Here is an 18,388-nt window from a genome sequence, read left to right on the forward strand (position 1 = left end):
GATATTGTATGCCACATGTGGGATGTGACATGGCTTGTAACATTATTTGTTCGTTGAAAATAAACAAAAAAGCAATGGTCAGTAATTTCATTGATTTCTATAATATGTGGTACAAATGATCATATGACTTCTAGCAGTGCTAAAGTGTGGGAAGATATAAGAAAAACTACTTATTAAATTTGAAATTGTTCGATATTATATTTATGATATTAAACGTATGTGTTACCAACAGAAACAAAACTTCCAAAAGTGTTTATACATATCTATAAGTGTGCACATGTTTAGGTATACAAAGAGTTATTTGTAATTTATTTGAATAACTTGCATTGATAACGTGTTTAGCACCTATATATCTGATTCACTACAAATTTTCGAGCATTCAACGGTGCAATTCCACCATGATAGCCTTATGGATGAAGGTGTTTGAAAAGGCTTTTCTGAAGATAAATATTTTTACATTAAAACTGCTAAATGATTAGAGTAAAAGGACATGACATTTCAAATTGATTCTTCAGTGTTCTCCATGGAAGCAGAAACAATTCACATAGCAGATCATCGAGGACAGCAATTTGTTTTGAAAACATATCAATTCAGTGTGATGTCCTTATCTACAAAGTGAATACTACAGTTATAATAGAGAACCATCTGATCAAAAAATCCACAAGTTCCCAGTAACACCTTTATTTTAACAGCTGTTTTCATGAGAAATATAGCCAAAGAAACTGGAATCACAACAATCCAATTTGATCACGTACCTAAGAAGTCCCTCGAGGCAGCATCAATAGACTTTTGTACCTTTGATCTGCTTAAACGTGATCTTAAAAGTCAAGGTTCACAATCGGTGATCGGGTTGAGGTGGAACGTCCATCCCTTTGTTAACTGAAAATAAAACTGAAACTATGACTGTCAAATGCCTGATTGTAAGAATATCCATCTGTTAGTAGATTCAGAAGTTCTGCTTGTTATTTTATTTTACAACTCAAGTTTTGTGTAAAATAAAGAGTAAGTGGGAAAATGTCCAGATGGGTGATAAAAAGACTGTGAAAAATTGTCAAGATGTATGATTTGATATTAACCTTCACAGAAGTTTGTTAGGATAAAAATTACTGTATTGAGCACTAGTGTCTGGTCATGGCAATCAAACTGAGTGTGAATAATAATGGAGGAAGTAATCTAAAGGCTCCTGGAACATCATTCTTATAACGTGATTAATTCTTAGTATCTGGGAAATATAAATATTAGAAGTTAAAACGAATAAAAACTGAATTTATAACTGGGTAATATGACGGATACATTATTTACAAGTAAATTATAATAAAACGGGATCAATCATTAAAGCAAAATGAAAATATATAAAAGTGGTATTCAGAAGACAAACAAATGTTATATTGAAAAATGTAATATGTTCAATGCATAAAATAATTTTCATTGTGCTTATAACTTGTTGTTAGTCAATTTATTATTTTATTAGCAAAATGTGCTTATGTGCACAAGTATATATATATGTACATCAATCAACTCACTGCCTTGATGATTTTAGAAGGATGAAAATTGGACCTCTATGATTCCACTAAATGATTAGTTTGTTTGTGATAGATTAAAGGGAAAGCAACTAGTTATTTCCATCAATCACCAAATTTTGGGCTTCTCTTTATCAACAAATAGTGGGATATCGTCACATTATAATGGCACCATGACTGAAAGAGCAAGTATATTTAATGTCCGCTTTAACTAAATGAAGACACAAACAATTCTGAAGGATCGTTAGCTTTGTTAAAACTATATTACGAGACTAACCTCTACAACAATTTCTTAGTTAAAACTATATTACGAGACTAACCTCTACAACAACTTCTTAGTTAAAACTATATTACGAGACTAACCTCTACAACAACTTCCTGGAATGCTACCTCGCTCATACCAGTAGACAAGCCCCATAAATAGAAAATAGAAACTAGAGTTTCTGATTTCTCAGTCTTTGTACTCACTATACTGGAAAATCATATGTTACCCACTAATTATCCAGCAAGCTTGCCTGGTGTGAAATTAATTAAGTCATAGGCTTGACAACAAGCCAAAAAAATGTACAAAAGTTTGCAAATATGCATCAGTGAAGATATATATTCATATACTAAGTTACAGAGAGAATTAGTTTATACCTTATCCATATCACATGATATAAGGAACTAGGGGTGGTCTGACACTGTTAGTTATTACTAAGTCATTTAGTGACAGGCACACGTTCTTCTGGTGCGAGTAGGATCATGTTGGCGTGAGATAGGTTACATTGACAGAATTTATGGTCTAGTGATAATATTAATTTGTAATTTTACAAACGTGTATTATTGAGTTATATAAATATACTCCATTTTTGTTTTTGCATTTTAAACTGATTCATTCTGAAATTTTTATATTAGAAACTTGAATTTCATGGCATTTTTGATTGCTAAATATCAATGTAACTGTTATATTGTAGTGCATAAGTTTTCCACATTTCCTACTCCCTTTGGTAATGTATATAATTTTTCAACATTTCTGCACATATTGTACATAATATAGAAAGCCCATCAAGGGGGCCACTAACTCTTTTCGCCTTAGTTACTCATATAACTGGGACATTCAATTAGGGTTTGACATGTGCTTTCTCGTGGGAAAGATTTCTGTAACATAGCACTTTTTGTATAGAAAGCAACAATAATATTTTCACTGAAAAGTCACGTGATGCCACAGGGATGCAACATCCTTTGTTTTGTAATAGAGTGTCCATCTGGCACGTGGGTGGTGCCTGCACCCTGAAAATAATGACATTGTTGTTCTTCCTATACAATGCCATGTTTTCTCATTTTGAAACAAGATGAATGAGAAGAAGATTATTCTGATTACTGCTAATATTGTTTCGCTTTAAGAATACATTTCAGTAAAGGTTCCAAAATACACTTATTGTTCATCAGTGTTGGAAATATAGATTGTTTCATTGTATTATGCATTGTGCTCAGTCTCTTTTAGTTGCTTCAGACTCATTTGAGGTTATGAAAATTCAGTTTTTGTTGTATACACTTTTCTAGTGAACCTAAGTTATTCTGTGGCTGTTACCAATTACTCACAGGGAAACCAGTGAACATGAGAATACCATGATATGTAAAAGTAATAGCTACAATAACTTCCAACGTTCATGAAGAAACAAGTATAAAACTATACGTAATACAACGTCACTGTAACAGTAGAAATTGATTAATAGCTGTTAATTTCACCCTTCCATTCCTAGTATAGAAAATATCTATAGTAAGATATGTTGAGGTTTTTTTCTTCTAAATTTTCATTGGGTGTCTATCATATACGATAAAATTTGTATAAAACTAGATGTCAAAATATCGCAAAGACATATTAATCTTTTTGTATCGGTAAATGTTACATATTGTAACATTATTTATGAGCTCAATATAATAACGAAACATTGAGCTTATAAAAATGCATTATGGGCTATAGGTCATTATTTTATTTATATTAAAAGAAACGAAGTGTGATTAAAATTCAGTGGTTACTAGATCCTTATTAAGATTAATGTTTTGTTCACTTTCACTATGGATTGCAAAGTATTTAATTGTTTCTTTTAAAATGTGGAGCTGGGCGAGGCCTTGTGTTTAGTCTGCCTTGTCATGCATTATAGGGTCCAGGGTTCGAGCCATGATGTGCCATTGAACACGCTCTTCACTATCATCTGTGGAAACATTACTGTTGCACCAGTTAATTTTGCTATTCGGTTTAGAGTAATCATCTAGGCAGAATGTGCTGTCGACTGACCTCCCTATTTCTAATTAGCAATGGTTAGGGATGGTTGTTCTGAACCTTAGGGTATCTGAAATTGCCGTTTAGTCCATCTGTCGCATAAATGCAGGTCACACTGAAAATACTAAGTACTTTCAAAATATCAATCCATGTTGACTGATATACAACTTGCAATAATATTGGTGATCACGATAAAAAAATTACATTTGATGTAAAGCTGGTGTTTTATGATTAAAATTGAGCTTCAGTTTATCAAAAAATAATATTTTAATAATTCTACAAGTATTAAATATAACGAATGTTTTAAAATTATTGTTTAAATTTTAATATTGAATACTTTTTATTTTATTTACGTGAAGCGGATGTTCGTCACCAGAATGCGTAAGCTACAGACGGAAGCGCAAATCTATGTGAGTTACAATATAACGCCCTTGTATATTGTCAATAGCATTACTTTTGTAAGAAAAAAAAAGGTATTATTGAAACCTATAGTTATAGCAATAGATTAATAATAGAAATAACAGATTTATATTTGTTATCCTAAGCGATGTCAAGGGAGTATGACCATTTATTTAAACTTCTTATAATCGGGGATAGTGGTAAGTTTTCTTTTAGTTTTGTTAATTAGTGTTTTGTAAAATACCTGTATTATTATATGTATCATATGTAATTTTCGTAAACTTAAGAAAGTATAGTATAACTTAATCATTATTGTTCTCCGGGCCCTACTTAAAATTCTACAATTTAAATTTTTATTGTGACTTGTAGTTGTAAGTCAAAAGTAGCCTCACAACTTATAAAATTACACATCGTCTAGGTAATGAATCATTGAATGTGATTGTTAATGTTGGGGTCTAATCTTGCTAGTTAGTTTGTAAACTGTGTAGTTATTAATAATAATAGAACTACTAATAGTAATAGTAACAGGTGGTCCTCCTTGTTCTAATCAACCTAAAGCAGTGGTGTTGTGAAGGGGAGGGGTTGAGGCACCTCATTCCCAATCAAATTCACCACATATTAAAATTCCACTGCTAAAAGTAATTCTGTAAAAGTCTGGACCTTTAGGATTTTAAAAAATACAATGAGAATCGAGAAATGAATTTCAAGTATTAATGAATGGTGCAGCATGTGGCATCTTGGTAACAAGAAACTTCACATTGCATTTTTATCTATTATGCTTTTCAAGTTAAAAATTTTACTGAGTGCAAAACCATTCAGTAACAAGAAATTTTACATTAGATTGATTTCTACCATTTTTTTATTTAATCCAGAGCTGCTATTTTATCTAAGGGCTTCTTTATTATTTGCAGTTGAGTATTTTGGAAATTGGATTAAAATTGAGATGCAACGTTTAAATTTTACTGAATTGTAAGGAGTTTGTTTTTACTGAATGCAAAACCATTCTGTAAAAACAAACTTTGCATTTCCTTATTTATCCTTTAAATTTTGTTATGTAATCTGTGACATTAAATATACCAAATGACATTTCTGTGCTGTTACAGGTGTTTTAAAATTAAACAATGGCCAAGAAACAACCTTTAAATTAACAAGGGACTTGTTGGTCCATCTAGGCCATCCAATCCACTATACTGAACTCTAAAATAAAAGTAAAGCACTCAAAGCCAACCCCTATCAATCAAATATTTATCAAGCCTTCCTCTAAACTCCCTTACGTTAACTGCAGCATCTACCACATCTGAAGGCAACCCATTCCAAGGCCGACTTTCCCTTTTAGAAAAATATATCTTCTTATATGAAGATGGCTCCTTCCCTTCCAAAATTGATATTTGTGTTCCCTAGTCTTTCCATTCTCACCATTAAATACAAAAAAAATGTATCAACACTATCAATTCCCATGGATATCTTAAACAACTCAATCAAATTCCCTCTTACTCTTCTTTTTTAAAGAGAGAACAATTTTAAGAGCTCTTAACCTATCTTCATATGACAATCTTTCTATCCCAGATATCATCCTAGTAGACCTCCCCTGAACCCTTCCCAATAATTCAATATCCTTTCTGAGGTAAGGAGCTTAAGAATGAACATAGTACTCCAAATGTGGTCAAACCAATGGCCTATACAGTGACATTACAACCTCTTTAGATGTGTATTCAAACCTTTTGTAGGTACTACCTAAAATCCTATTTGTCCTACTAGTAGCAACAGTACATTGCTTGGATGGCTTAAGAAACTAATCAACCAGAACACCAAGGTTTTTTCTTCATATCACTGTTAACATTATTCCTGTCAATATTATGCTCATAATTCATTTTATAATATCCCAAATGCATTGCCTTGCATTTATTATAATTAAAACCCATGTGCTATTTATTTACCCAACTCTCTAAATTATTTAAATCTTTTTGTAAAGCAGCAGCATCCTTCTCACAGCCAGCAGTCCTCAAGAATTTAGTATCATCAGCAATTTTAAGTAATTTATTGGCCATTCCTTCACCTATGTCATTGATGTAACTCAAAAAAAAAGAGCAAAGATCCTTACCCTGAGCTCTGAGGTACCCCACTTGTGACATGAATCTGACTTGACTGAATTAGATTTATAACAACCCTCTGCTTTCTTCCATCCATCCAGTTTTCTATCCAATGAGACAACCTACCTACACACCTATGGAGATAATGTTTTTAACAAGCCTTTTATGTGGCATCTTCTCTTGCTTTTTGAAAATCCAGATACACCAAATCCACACCTTACTCTCATCTAAATAATAAACAACTTCTTCAAAGAGTGAAAAAAAAAAAATTAGTAAGGCAATATTTTCCCATGGTGAAACCATGCTGATGATATCAGACTTTCAGAAACTTTTCCCATCACAGATATAAGATTAATAGGCCTGTAAATACTGGAACGATTTTTATCACCTCCCTTGAAAAGAGGAGTAACATTAGCCAACTTCCAATCTTCTTGCACTTTCCCACTATTCATGGACTTAAAAAAAATAGTACCAAGTGTCTAAGGTATCCATTCTTTAACCTCCTTTAAAACCCTGGAGTAAATATTATCTGACCAGAACTTTTCCAATTTTTTCTTAACAAGATCAGAATTAATGCATTCATCTTATTTAATCTTGTTTTCATCTAGCAACAGTTCAAGATGGGGAATATTGCTTAAACCCTCATTAGTTGAAATTGAAGAAAAAGTAGAATTTAATAACGAAGTCATCAGATATTAGCATTCCTTTATTATCCTTCAAAGGGCCAATTATATTTCTAACATTTTGCTAACCTTTAATGTATTTATAGAAATCCTTACTATTCATTTTTACTTTTTCAGCTAAACTTTTTTTCATATAGTTTTTGATTTTCCAACTTCCATTTTGAGCAAATGTCTTGATCTTCTGTAATCCTTCAAATCTCCCATCATTGCAATCAATTTAAACATTTTATATTTATAATGCTTTTCTCTAATTTTATTATTTATACCTTTTGTGAGCCAAACAGGTTTTTTATTTGCAGCAACCATTTTTTCTTCTTTAAGGAATATGCCTATCTTGAATATTTATTAATTTATTCTTAAAAATTTTCCACATTTGATCAGTGTCTACAGTTAATTCAGTTTCCCAGTTCATATCAGATAATTCTTGTCTCATCTCTTCAAAATTTGTTGTTGTTTTTTTAAACTTGGAACAAAAATCTCATTATTCATTATCTACATATGCAGTAAAATATCCAATATAATTGAGCAATTATCAGTTATACTTAGATATTCCCCAATCTTCACTCTATCAACCATTTCTATGTTAGAAGTTAACAATAAATCGAAAATAGCATTGTTCTTAGTGGGTTTCCCTATCCATTTGAAAAGACTCATCCTAAACAGTTTCTAAAAACATGTATCCCTCATGATTTGACCCTAAAATTTCTCAGACTATATGTCTGAAATTAAAATCTTTCATAATTATAACTTCATTAACAGCTGAATTCTTCATTTCATTGTAGAGTTTCTTGTTAATTCCATCAGTTGCATCTGGTGGTCTGGTCTGTAACAGATTTCAACTAAAAGCTGTCTTCTATTATAACCACTCAAAGAAATCCAAATGTTTATTCTCTATTTATTTCTGGCAGAACTTAAATGAATTAATATACAGACATTTTAATTCTCATGAATTTCCCAGTCTCTTTATCTGAAGGTAAAAGAACCTTTATTAAGATGAAACAAGACTTTGATTGACTGTAATGGACAACAGAATGGACTACTTGTTTATTACGGTTTGTGAACAAGACATCACTGCCATTATTGAACCAAGTGACATTTAAGTTGGCAGATGAAAGCTAAGAAGTGATGTATAGCAGTCTTGGTCACTGATCTATATTACTGGACATGCTCATATTTCTTTTGTTTTATTTGTAGTCTTGGGGGCTTTGACTTTTTCTTTGGCAATACACTTTAAATAAAATTGCTTAGTTCTTATAATCTTTTCTAGCTGTACTGGTGTAGACATTAAGTTGTATAATCGTTAGTATTGTATAATAATTAGTTTTATGTTTGGGATGATTGCTATAAATTTAAGGTACCTATACGAGATTGTTGGAATGTAATAAATATCAACATCCAGCTTTCTGTATTTGGTTACTATAATTAAAACATTTAGAAATGATTTTTTTTTTCATGAGCAAATTGAATAATAAAATTTATTTTTATGGATTTGAAAAAAGTTTTCAAGATCATAGCAGAAAATCCAGACTATGAAACAGTCATACAGGTAACTTTTCCATGATGGTTGTAAATAGTTAATGCAGTATTTTCTAAGATAGTGTGGTAATGTGTCAAACATTTTCTCTTTGAAGTAATCTATTACAATTATGGCATATCTGAGAGCTATCTTTGCACCCATAGCTGTACCTAACATTTGATGGTAAATTTTATCATCCAAATCAAAGAAAAAGTTATTTATGACAAGATTTCAATTTTTTTATAATCAATGATATATTGAACCTCGAGTGCAAGAGGTCTATATATATATTTCTCTAGAACATATGTTACTGTTTTTAATCCAAAATAATATTTAAAACTGGGGAGTAGGGAAGTAACATCAAATGATGATAATCTGTGGTTTTTCTTGATCCTTTTCGGTAATTTTGCAGTGTAGTCTTTATTATCCTTGATGTTGGAAGGGACTTGAGATGAAAGGTTTAGGCAATATGTGTAGAATATTTTTAAGAGGCTTAGTAATCTTGTTAGTTCCACCAACAGTTGGTTGTCCTAATATTTTAGGTGTCAGGTTATTCAAAAACAGGTCTTCACATTTTAATTGCATTAAAGAATCTTGCAGAGCTTTGCATTTGTGTATTTTTGGTAAAACATAATGTCGTATGTCATTTTTACTCAAGATATATTCAAATTTTTTTATCATTTTGATTATCTCTCTACTTTTTTGTATAATCCATGAGTTTTTTGTATCTCATCAAGTATTTCATTTTTGTTTTTTATTCTGTGTTACTAGACCACTTTTTTTTATCTAAATGGTCAAAAGCCATTTGTTTTTGATATTATATATCAATAACTATAAAAATACTACCTTTGTCACTTTTCTGTATTGCAATATCTATATCGGTTCGTAAGTTTGTTAGAATGTCACTTTCTTCTTTAGTAACATTATCTTTAGAATCTTATGTAACTATGTACAGATTTACTCTCTTTGTTTCCACATAAAATATCTAATTATTTCTGCCTCTTGGGGCTCAGAGTTAGATTTTTGCTTAGCAAGATTTCTTTGGGATCAGCTTCAGAAAAATATTCTTCAAGTCTTAATATTATACAAAATTCATGAAGGTTTTGTTTGAATTCTGTTTTATGTCATAAGGTTTGTTATTTAGTACGTAAAGGCCCTTTTCAGTTATTTTGTTTCTGATATGATATCTTACCTCTACTCACAAAATAGCTTTTCTTGATTATTATACCCTCCATCAGCATTCAACACTCGCCACTAGCCTTCCACCTCTCACTTCTGCATGTCCACATATCAAGTACATTCAAACTTGAAGATGTCTGCTGATTCCATGAAACTATGTTATGATAAGAGATCTACTGTAGTCAGCTTTGTACCAGGAGACAAGGTGTGGTTGGATAATCCCAGGAAGACCAAAGGGAAGTCTCCTAAGTTGTCTTCTCCGTGGGAAGGCCCATATGACATAGTGGATCATCTCTCAGACTTGACTTTCCGAATAAAATGTGGTCGGTAAAGTAAGCCAAAGGTGGTGCATGCCAACAGGCTTTGCCGTTATCATGGTCCTGGACATTTCAGTTGGAACGAAGTGAACAACGGAACAAATGATGCTGCTGAAAAAGCCACAGTCGAAGAAGAAACTCCACCCGGTTTGAGAAGGAAAACAGTGAAGCCATTAATGAAGCTACTACCTCTAATGTGACTGCTAATGATAATGGGACATATTCTGATGGAGCAGATGAATCCCACATGAAGCAGAAGCCAATGAGACAGAGACGATTACGGAAGAAGATACGTCCTGTAAAATTAAGAGACTTTGTGCTAGTTCTCTCAGTGATAAAGAAGGAATCCAGAAAAGGCAAAAGAAACACATACACCCTAGTGTACTGGATAGAATATGCAAAGATCTGCTTAGGCCAAGTGTATCAGAAACAGGCCACAATTTATATGATAATATAGAGGAACAGATGAATTCCTGCATAAATGAGCCTCTTATTGACCATAAGAGTGACAAGCCTTTTGAGTGATGAAAGAAAGTCACTGGGCAGTTTCTGTGCTATCTTTTCTCTTGAGATCCAAGTGAATGCATTTTCTGTTAGGATTGTCAATGATGACAGAAGAATGTGCTTTGAGTGAGAGAGAATGTTGACAAACTTACACTTCTGCATTATAATATATAGTTTGTAAAATATAAATTTTAGACTTTAAAAAAATGTGTGTAAAATGTAGAAAAGGGCAAAAAGTTTCTTCCTATATTCAATGCTGAGCATGTTTATGGGAAAAAATCTCCTTTTATTTTTCATTATTTAGAAGAATAAAAACTTCTATAAATGAGTAAAAGGTATAGTTAAAGTTACTGTATTCTGTATGTCTTTTTCAGTTCATAATTTCAAGTTTATTAAAAATACCCACAATGAGGGATATATTAATTAATTTTTCTTACTTTCTGATTTTTAAATATCTGATTTCTTGATCCATATGGAAATATTAATGGAATTTCTTATAAGACAGCTTTGTCTGCTAGATTCAGTAAAAATTCTTAATGTGTTATTAATATGAGTTCCATATTTCTTTTTCAGTATACATACTGATATTGGCAAAAACCTGTATTGGTCAACTTTAGTTTTAAATACACGCGACTGAACATAGAAGCATTGAACTGACACAATGCAGGATAGAAAACTGTGGTATCTATTTTTTATCAATATTAAACCATTCTCTAACAATTAATAAGTGGCATACATGTATTTTGCAGGAGTTGGAAAGAGCAGCCTTCTCCTTAGATTTGCTGACAACACATTTTCAGGTGAATATTATATGAAAAAGTTATTTGCATTCTCTAACAATTAATAAGTGGCATACATGTATATTGCAGGAGTTGGAAAGAGCAGCCTTCTCCTTAGATTTGCTGACAACACATTTTCAGGTGAGTATTATATGAAAAAGTTATTTGCAAGAAAAACTATGTTTTATTTACTGAATCATAGTTCTGTTATATAAGATGCTATAATTTTGTTGAGAATCAAATTGTACAAAACCTTTGAAACACAACAACAGCTGAAGTTCATTCCAAAATGTAACTGGTAAATATTTTTACATTCTCTTCCACTAGTAGAACTTATCAAATTTTACTTTCAAAAGTTTCTAGACAAAATTCTTTAGGTGGTTATTTCTGTCCATGAAGTGTTTGATATAAATAATGAAAACTTAATGTAAATATCAGTGAGATTAGCAGAGAAATTCAAAAGAAAGCTGTCATACCTAATTTAATTAAATAAATAAACTTAAAAAACGAGATCTACTATTTTAGTTTTCCTTTCTTAATTTCTTTTTTAAATGCATCCAGTGATACATAAATATCAAGTTTGTTTATATATCTATGTTTTTAAGGAACTTATGTCACTAAAGTTTCTATCAGTAAGCGTAAATCTGTTTTTTACATCATCGTAATTTGCAGAAATAGGCAGTTCCGTTATAGTTCATCTTTCAAAAATATGATAATATATATATATTATTCTTTTAATTTATTTAGTAGCTGTCTGAAGTTCGAAAATTAGGTTTAAATACAAATTTAAAATTTCTTTTCTACTATATTCATGTAGTAACAAACTTTTAAGTGCTATAGCAAAAGTGTCAAGTACTAGAATGAGCCTTTTAGAAGAGAAGTATGAAATAAATAATGTAATTTTTATATTTTTGTTCTGAATTATATTTTACTCTTCTCATGTTAATGAAAAGCTTAGTATAAAGTTGTTTATACTCTGCTCTTGAAAACAATTTCACAAAAACATTAGATTACAAAAATTCTAGAGAATATTCTCTAAAGTTTTCTCATTTGGTTACGTGGAAGTAATCTATTAATATGAGACAAATGGACAGTTTGTTAGTATTGAGATGAGTGACAGATATTTAGAGAATACAAATGAATAGAAAATTAAAAAAAAGGTTACAAATTTGAAATTCTATAGATCTTAAAACATGGTAAGGCAACTGAAAAGTGTTGAATTAGACTTGATGTACATCCATTTTATTTATACTTAAAGACCTGTAGGTGTAGAGAAATATATAAAGGCTCACTTTTTATCAGATTGTATATCATTATGCTAAAACCCAGAAATAGAAATGAGAGCCCTTCTGTATGTAGTTTTATAGATAATATTTGCATCTTAATGTTTTATAGTGAGTGTTTTTTCTAACATCTTCTGTTAATGTATTTCTTTTAGGAAATTATATTACAACTATTGGAGTAGATTTCAAAATTAGAACCATTGAAGTGGAAGGAGAGCTGGTAAAGCTTCAGATCTGGGACACAGCGGGTCAAGAACGTTTTCGAACGATAACATCAACGTAAGTAGATTTCAATACTTTGGATCGTTTGTGACAGAAAAATAAGTGTTAAATAAAACCAGTCACCTACTATTAACAGAAATGTGATTTTGTTGTTTACTTTATGGGATTATTATATTCTTACTTGAACCAGAACTTGCATATTGATAAACATTTCTTTAGTATTTTTATCTTGTTCCAAACTTGCATGGTTTTAGTGAGTTTGATACCTTTTCACATATTTTTGTGTTTTTTTATTTTCAAAGAATGTAAAATAAACAGTTTCTCATCTCCAGAAAACAAGTCTTTTGTTCAGCATCCTTTGCTTTCATGGAGAAATAAAGTTGTGCATATATTTTAAACTTATTACAGAGCTAACACTGTTTGGTATGACATCTCTCATTGCACTTCGATTAATTTTTTTTTCTATATAACCTACTTGAAGTATCTAAAACTACAAAATGTAGATATGTCTTAAGTTATTGTATATAGACTGTTGGTTGAATTATGGGATACTGCACTAAGGCTTCAGTGTGAGTACAGAAGTATGAAAGTACCATGATTCAGTCTCTTGCTTTTGTTTGGCTCTCTTTTCCTGGTTTTCTTCAACTCTTGTGTTTCTGACTGACCCCAGTAGCCAGACAGTGGTCACAGAGAATAGAAGCTTGGCAGTTTAATAACATAAACACTATGGTGTAAACAAAATATTTTATGTTTTAGAGTGTTCACTCTTGTTTATTTTCTCTTGCATTGTTCAATTTATTTTGTGCTAAACAGTCCTGAATGTGCATTTTACAGATACTTTAGATTTTTTTTTATCAGGCATACCTGATTATCACACCCTTGACTTATTACAAATTCCAGTTTATTTCTGTAATATGTAATTTTGAGGCACATGCTGAGATTATACACATAGTTGAGTTTTTAAGGCTTTCACTAGTCCTAATTTATGAAAATTATTGTCTCACTGTTTACAAATAATTATTTCCAGAATTTCACCTCTTATTAACAATAAATATCCCTTTCAACTGTGTCAGCATAATTGTACTGTAGAATTTTTTATGTCATTATCAATATGAGTAAAAAGAGTATATAATAAGGTATCAACCATATTATATCTCGTGGTTCTAGTACCGATGAGATTTTTTGCCCTATATCGAGGCTCTTTAGGCTGACATAGGGATAAGATAGGCACAGTAGTGGTTGAAAAGCTATTTTTATAAGCAAATTACTCGACGGCAACTGTTATGGTATGAACTGAATTTTGAAGTGTAATTTTTTCATCTATTTTATGTATGTCACAAGACATCAGAATTATGGTAAAGATTATATAACACCATATTTTAACATATATACTAGTTATTTTATGTTATTAATTATTATTGGTTGAATTAACCTGTTCATTATTAAGAAGAACTGGTGAGCCAGCAAGTTAGTCTTCACGTCCCCACAGCTAGTCAAGTGATCACAGTATGAACAGAAGACTGTTTTTTAGTAATTGTTAATAGTCTTCTGAATGAAAGTAAAGAGGTGCATATGATATGACAACCACACTATATGTGATTTATCCAATGCCGATGAGACCTTTTGCCCAACAGGTTGGCTGGGATACAACAGACATAATAGTGGTTGAAATGCTATTCCTATTATATGTTACTAACAACCCATTAAATTTGTTTTTAATGATCAACAAAAATTCAGTATAAAATGTTTAATATACATTTGAATAATTTTTTTTAAAATTTAAAATACATCTGGCTGAAGGTAGACCTTTTGTATAATAATGTTAACCTAGAAGTGTTTTCTCGTAATTTGTCCATAACTTTCAATTTTTATAGTTAACACACGGGGTCTTGAACGTTATGATGAAAGACATTTGAAAAAAAAAAATATTTAAATTTATGTATGCTATTATTCATAAAAAAACAACAACAAAAAAACTACTAGTGAAGCATCAGTGTACCTATGGATTATTTAAGAATGTCACAACTTTGTCAATTGTTATTTTTTGTGGCTATTGTTTATATATCCCTCAGTTGTATCACATAAAATGCTGTGTTATTTTTTCAATTGAAATAATCTAATTTCCATGTAAATGTTAAAAAGAAATCATTATAAATGTTCCAGGTACTATCGAGGGACCCATGGTGTTATTGTTGTTTATGATGTTACTAATGGAGAGTCTTTTGCTAATGTAAAGAGATGGTTACATGAGATTGAACAAAACTGTGATGTAGTTAATAGAATCTTAGGTAAGATCATCTTTCATTTTATTTTGAAATATTTTTATACAATTTTGGGGTTCTGGCATAACACATAACAACAAAAAAAAGTATAGTTTTTATGTATAACAGAATAGAAGGTCACTGGTTCAGCCATGTTTGGAGTACTATGTTCAGTCTTGGACTCCTTACCTTAGGAAGGCCATTGAATTGTTGAAAGGGTTGAGAAGAGGGCTATTACAATAACACTTATTTTATGTACCACACAAGTTAGAAGATTGGGAAAGTCATTTTCTGTTATCTGGGGTTTGTGTTTTTAAATCTTTATTTCACTATGAAATTGTAGTTTTGCAAGTATTGAAAAGGTCTTGAGTTACAATCAGATTTCTGTAAACAAGATGAAAATATTACCCTTTAGTCAATAATTACAAAAAGTAACAAACATTTGTTTCATTTGGGTAAAGAAATGATGAAAACCACAATAATTTTAATATAATTAAAACATATATTAATTTGGCTACATTTAAACAAGTCTGTATTTCTGGACTTGTTGTTTGGAATTATGAGGACATGATGATCAAAAAGAAGGGCCATGCTCAACCAAACCAGATAGCTGAACATCAAATTTGAACCAGTAGTGCATGATTTATGTTCTGGGTGAAGAGCATACCTGTTTTGGATGTAATGCGATTCTCCCAGTAGGGTGCTAATTTTCTATTGGCATGACCACAATCTATGCAAATGCATTTTGTTTGGATGATGTCCTCACGGGCTCCTCCATCTTATGAATGTGGGATTCTAGCTGTAGTGTGAGTGAAGGTAAGTATGTTTTGGAAGTTAACATTTTCTTAAATCTAAAATGTATTTCCAATAATACTTACCTCCTCTTAAACTCTCCCACCCTTCCTTCCTCCCCACTAAGAGCTGGTGATAGAGGCTGTGGATTGGGTCAGTCTCAAAAAAGTGACAATATTATCTGAAAGTGGTGCTTATATACAGTATGAAGATAGAGGGTGCATTGACGTAGATGGAGAGTGCCATGAGACAGGTAATAGCTGTAGTGTGAGTGGAGGTAAGTATTATTGAAAATACATTTTTGGCTGAAGAAAATGTTAACATTGATCATGGGTATATTGATACTCGACAGTAAGAATCTCCAAATTTTTTATTCTTGAATGAGTACTGATAGTAGTGCCTTCTAGGTTTTACTAGCAAAACTGTAATACTAACCAGCAGTTTGCTAGGATTATTATAATTGGAAGTAGGAATATCACTTATTATTAAAAAATAGTGGGGAAGTTTACATCAAAGTAAATTCAAATATAAAGGATTTGAAAAAAATGTTTTGATGGGATGAACAGAAGAACTGTGGATAAATGTTCAGAAATTGCCTATTAGAAAGGTTTAAAATTACCGAGATATCATTGCATACATATTTAATTAACTAACCATTTACACGTGTGCAGATAGCCATGCTGCTTTGTGCCAATACCCCCCCCCCCAAAAAAAAATCAATTACATGTATGATGCTGATATGGCACGTCATTTGGTAAATAAAAGCAGTCACTAAGTTCATTGTGCTGGATATGAGTAAGGATTTAAAGTACAATGTTACCCCCCCTTTTTTTTTTAAGCAGAAAAGTTTTCCTGATAACAAAAATAATTGGTAAATTAATTCCAATTTATATTGTAAATTTGTTTGATTTGCATTTTGATGTACAAAACCATTGGAAAAATTACTTGTAATTTACAGTTGGAAACAAGAATGACGACCCTGATAGGAAGGTAGTGTTAACTGAAGATTCTCAACGATTTGCCGACCAGATGGGAATCCAGCTCTTTGAGACAAGTGCCAAGGAGAATATCAATGTTGAAAAAGTAAGAAGTTGAATTCTGTTATCATCCAAAATGGCAGGTTTTTCTTTGTAGAGATTTAAAATAAATTTTATTTTTATTGCAATACAATCTAAAGAGAGAAACTACAATTATACACCTATAATTTTGATCATTTTTTGAGTCTAACATTATTCTAGGTGTGATTTGGGTTTCATGACAAGTTGGAAAAATAGTAAAACATTAGTAAGAATAAAAGATTTCTCCTTTTTTTTTCTTCATTGTTTAATTATTCTTAGCTTCTAATTGATTGTATTTCCTAAAGCAGGAAATTTTTGTTTATAATTTTTTTTTTTGCTACTTAACCATTTTTTTTTACTGACATTTTTTATTCTTTCATATATCACATTTATTATGTTATAAATGTTATAAAGCCCTAACTAGAAATGGTTAATCACATATAACCTTGGTGAATAACATGCCATTTTGCTAGTGGTGAGTTTTATTTCTCAAATCAAGCACCACCAAGTGTGTATGTAAATTAATGAAATTTGGATTGATTTTTGTGCATACATATATTTCTCCATGTTTGAAAAACAAAATTTAATATATATATTTTTCAGATAATTCTGAAAATATGATTTCCTTAATTAAGTTTTGTATTAATTTATTAATAGCCTATACAGTCATCTACATGGAAGTCAATTAATTATTTGGGTACTTTTGTTTTAATTACCTAATCATTATTAACCAATTTAATCCTACATTTTAGGTGTTAATTTGTCATTATCTCCAAAGAAGTCTTGAGAAGGACTGTACTTATCATGGTACAAGATATTATCTTGGTCACAACCACTGCAAGTACAGTTCTTTTCAGGACTTTCCTGAAGATGGCTGCAGGTTAGTAGCCAAAACATAGGACTAAACTAATTACCATCTAGTTTAAAAAATTAATAATAAAATATCTGGGGGAACATGTACACTATTAGCCATGATATTGATTGATAATTTATTGCTACAATCTTACTGTAACTAATTAATAAGTTGGAAGACCAGTATTCCAATTGTTAACGAGCAGTAAAAACATTTACGCCCAAATAATACATGCATTTAAAAAAAATTTCATACTGCTTTTGGTAAGATGTAATATATTATTCATTATAAAGTATTACACGTTTCATTTTTGTCTTTATTATCTTTCCTTTCCTCTTGTACAAACTCTTAAGAAAAAAATAAACTATGAAATTTGTTAACTGTGAACTCTAATTATCTGTAACAAAATTGTTGATTTGTTTGAATTACTAATGGTTACATTCACTTTTTTACATTAATTAATGTGCATCCTTGTGTCCTAAAAATGATAGCATTATGATTATTACTGTTATATTAAAGCATGTTTTTATGCAGACCATGCTGTGAATTCTTCACCAACTGACTATCATATTAATAATGCTTTGAGACGGCTTGAATGGGTAATGAAGAAAAACTCTAATATAAGTTTAACATAACAGCAAATGTACAACGTTTCAACAAGATTTT

General features: G+C 30.9%; 1 protein-coding gene across 2 annotated transcripts in view; it reads left to right on the top strand.

The window, feature by feature from the left end:
• Window positions 1–4,176: 4,176 nt before the first annotated feature.
• LOC106457693 (ras-related protein Rab-35-like) overlaps window positions 4,177–18,388 on the top strand; it is a 20,830-nt gene continuing 6,618 nt past the window's right edge. The window contains exons 1-5 of one of the 2 annotated variants that reach the window (XM_022383698.1): window positions 4,177–4,385; window positions 11,344–11,394; window positions 12,692–12,815; window positions 14,922–15,046; window positions 16,770–16,894. In XM_022383698.1, coding sequence (XP_022239406.1) covers window positions 4,334–4,385; window positions 11,344–11,394; window positions 12,692–12,815; window positions 14,922–15,046; window positions 16,770–16,894 — 477 coding nt within the window. In that variant the 5' untranslated portion in view covers window positions 4,177–4,333. Of the gene's footprint in view, window positions 4,386–11,223; window positions 11,275–11,343; window positions 11,395–12,691; window positions 12,816–14,921; window positions 15,047–16,769; window positions 16,895–18,388 lie in introns of both variants that reach the window. The other variant, XM_013917135.1, reaches the window with a different exon arrangement.

This window comes from Limulus polyphemus, unplaced genomic scaffold (assembly GCF_000517525.1).
Source record: "Limulus polyphemus unplaced genomic scaffold, Limulus_polyphemus-2.1.2 Scaffold361, whole genome shotgun sequence".
Lineage (NCBI taxonomy): Eukaryota > Metazoa > Arthropoda > Merostomata > Xiphosura > Limulidae > Limulus > Limulus polyphemus.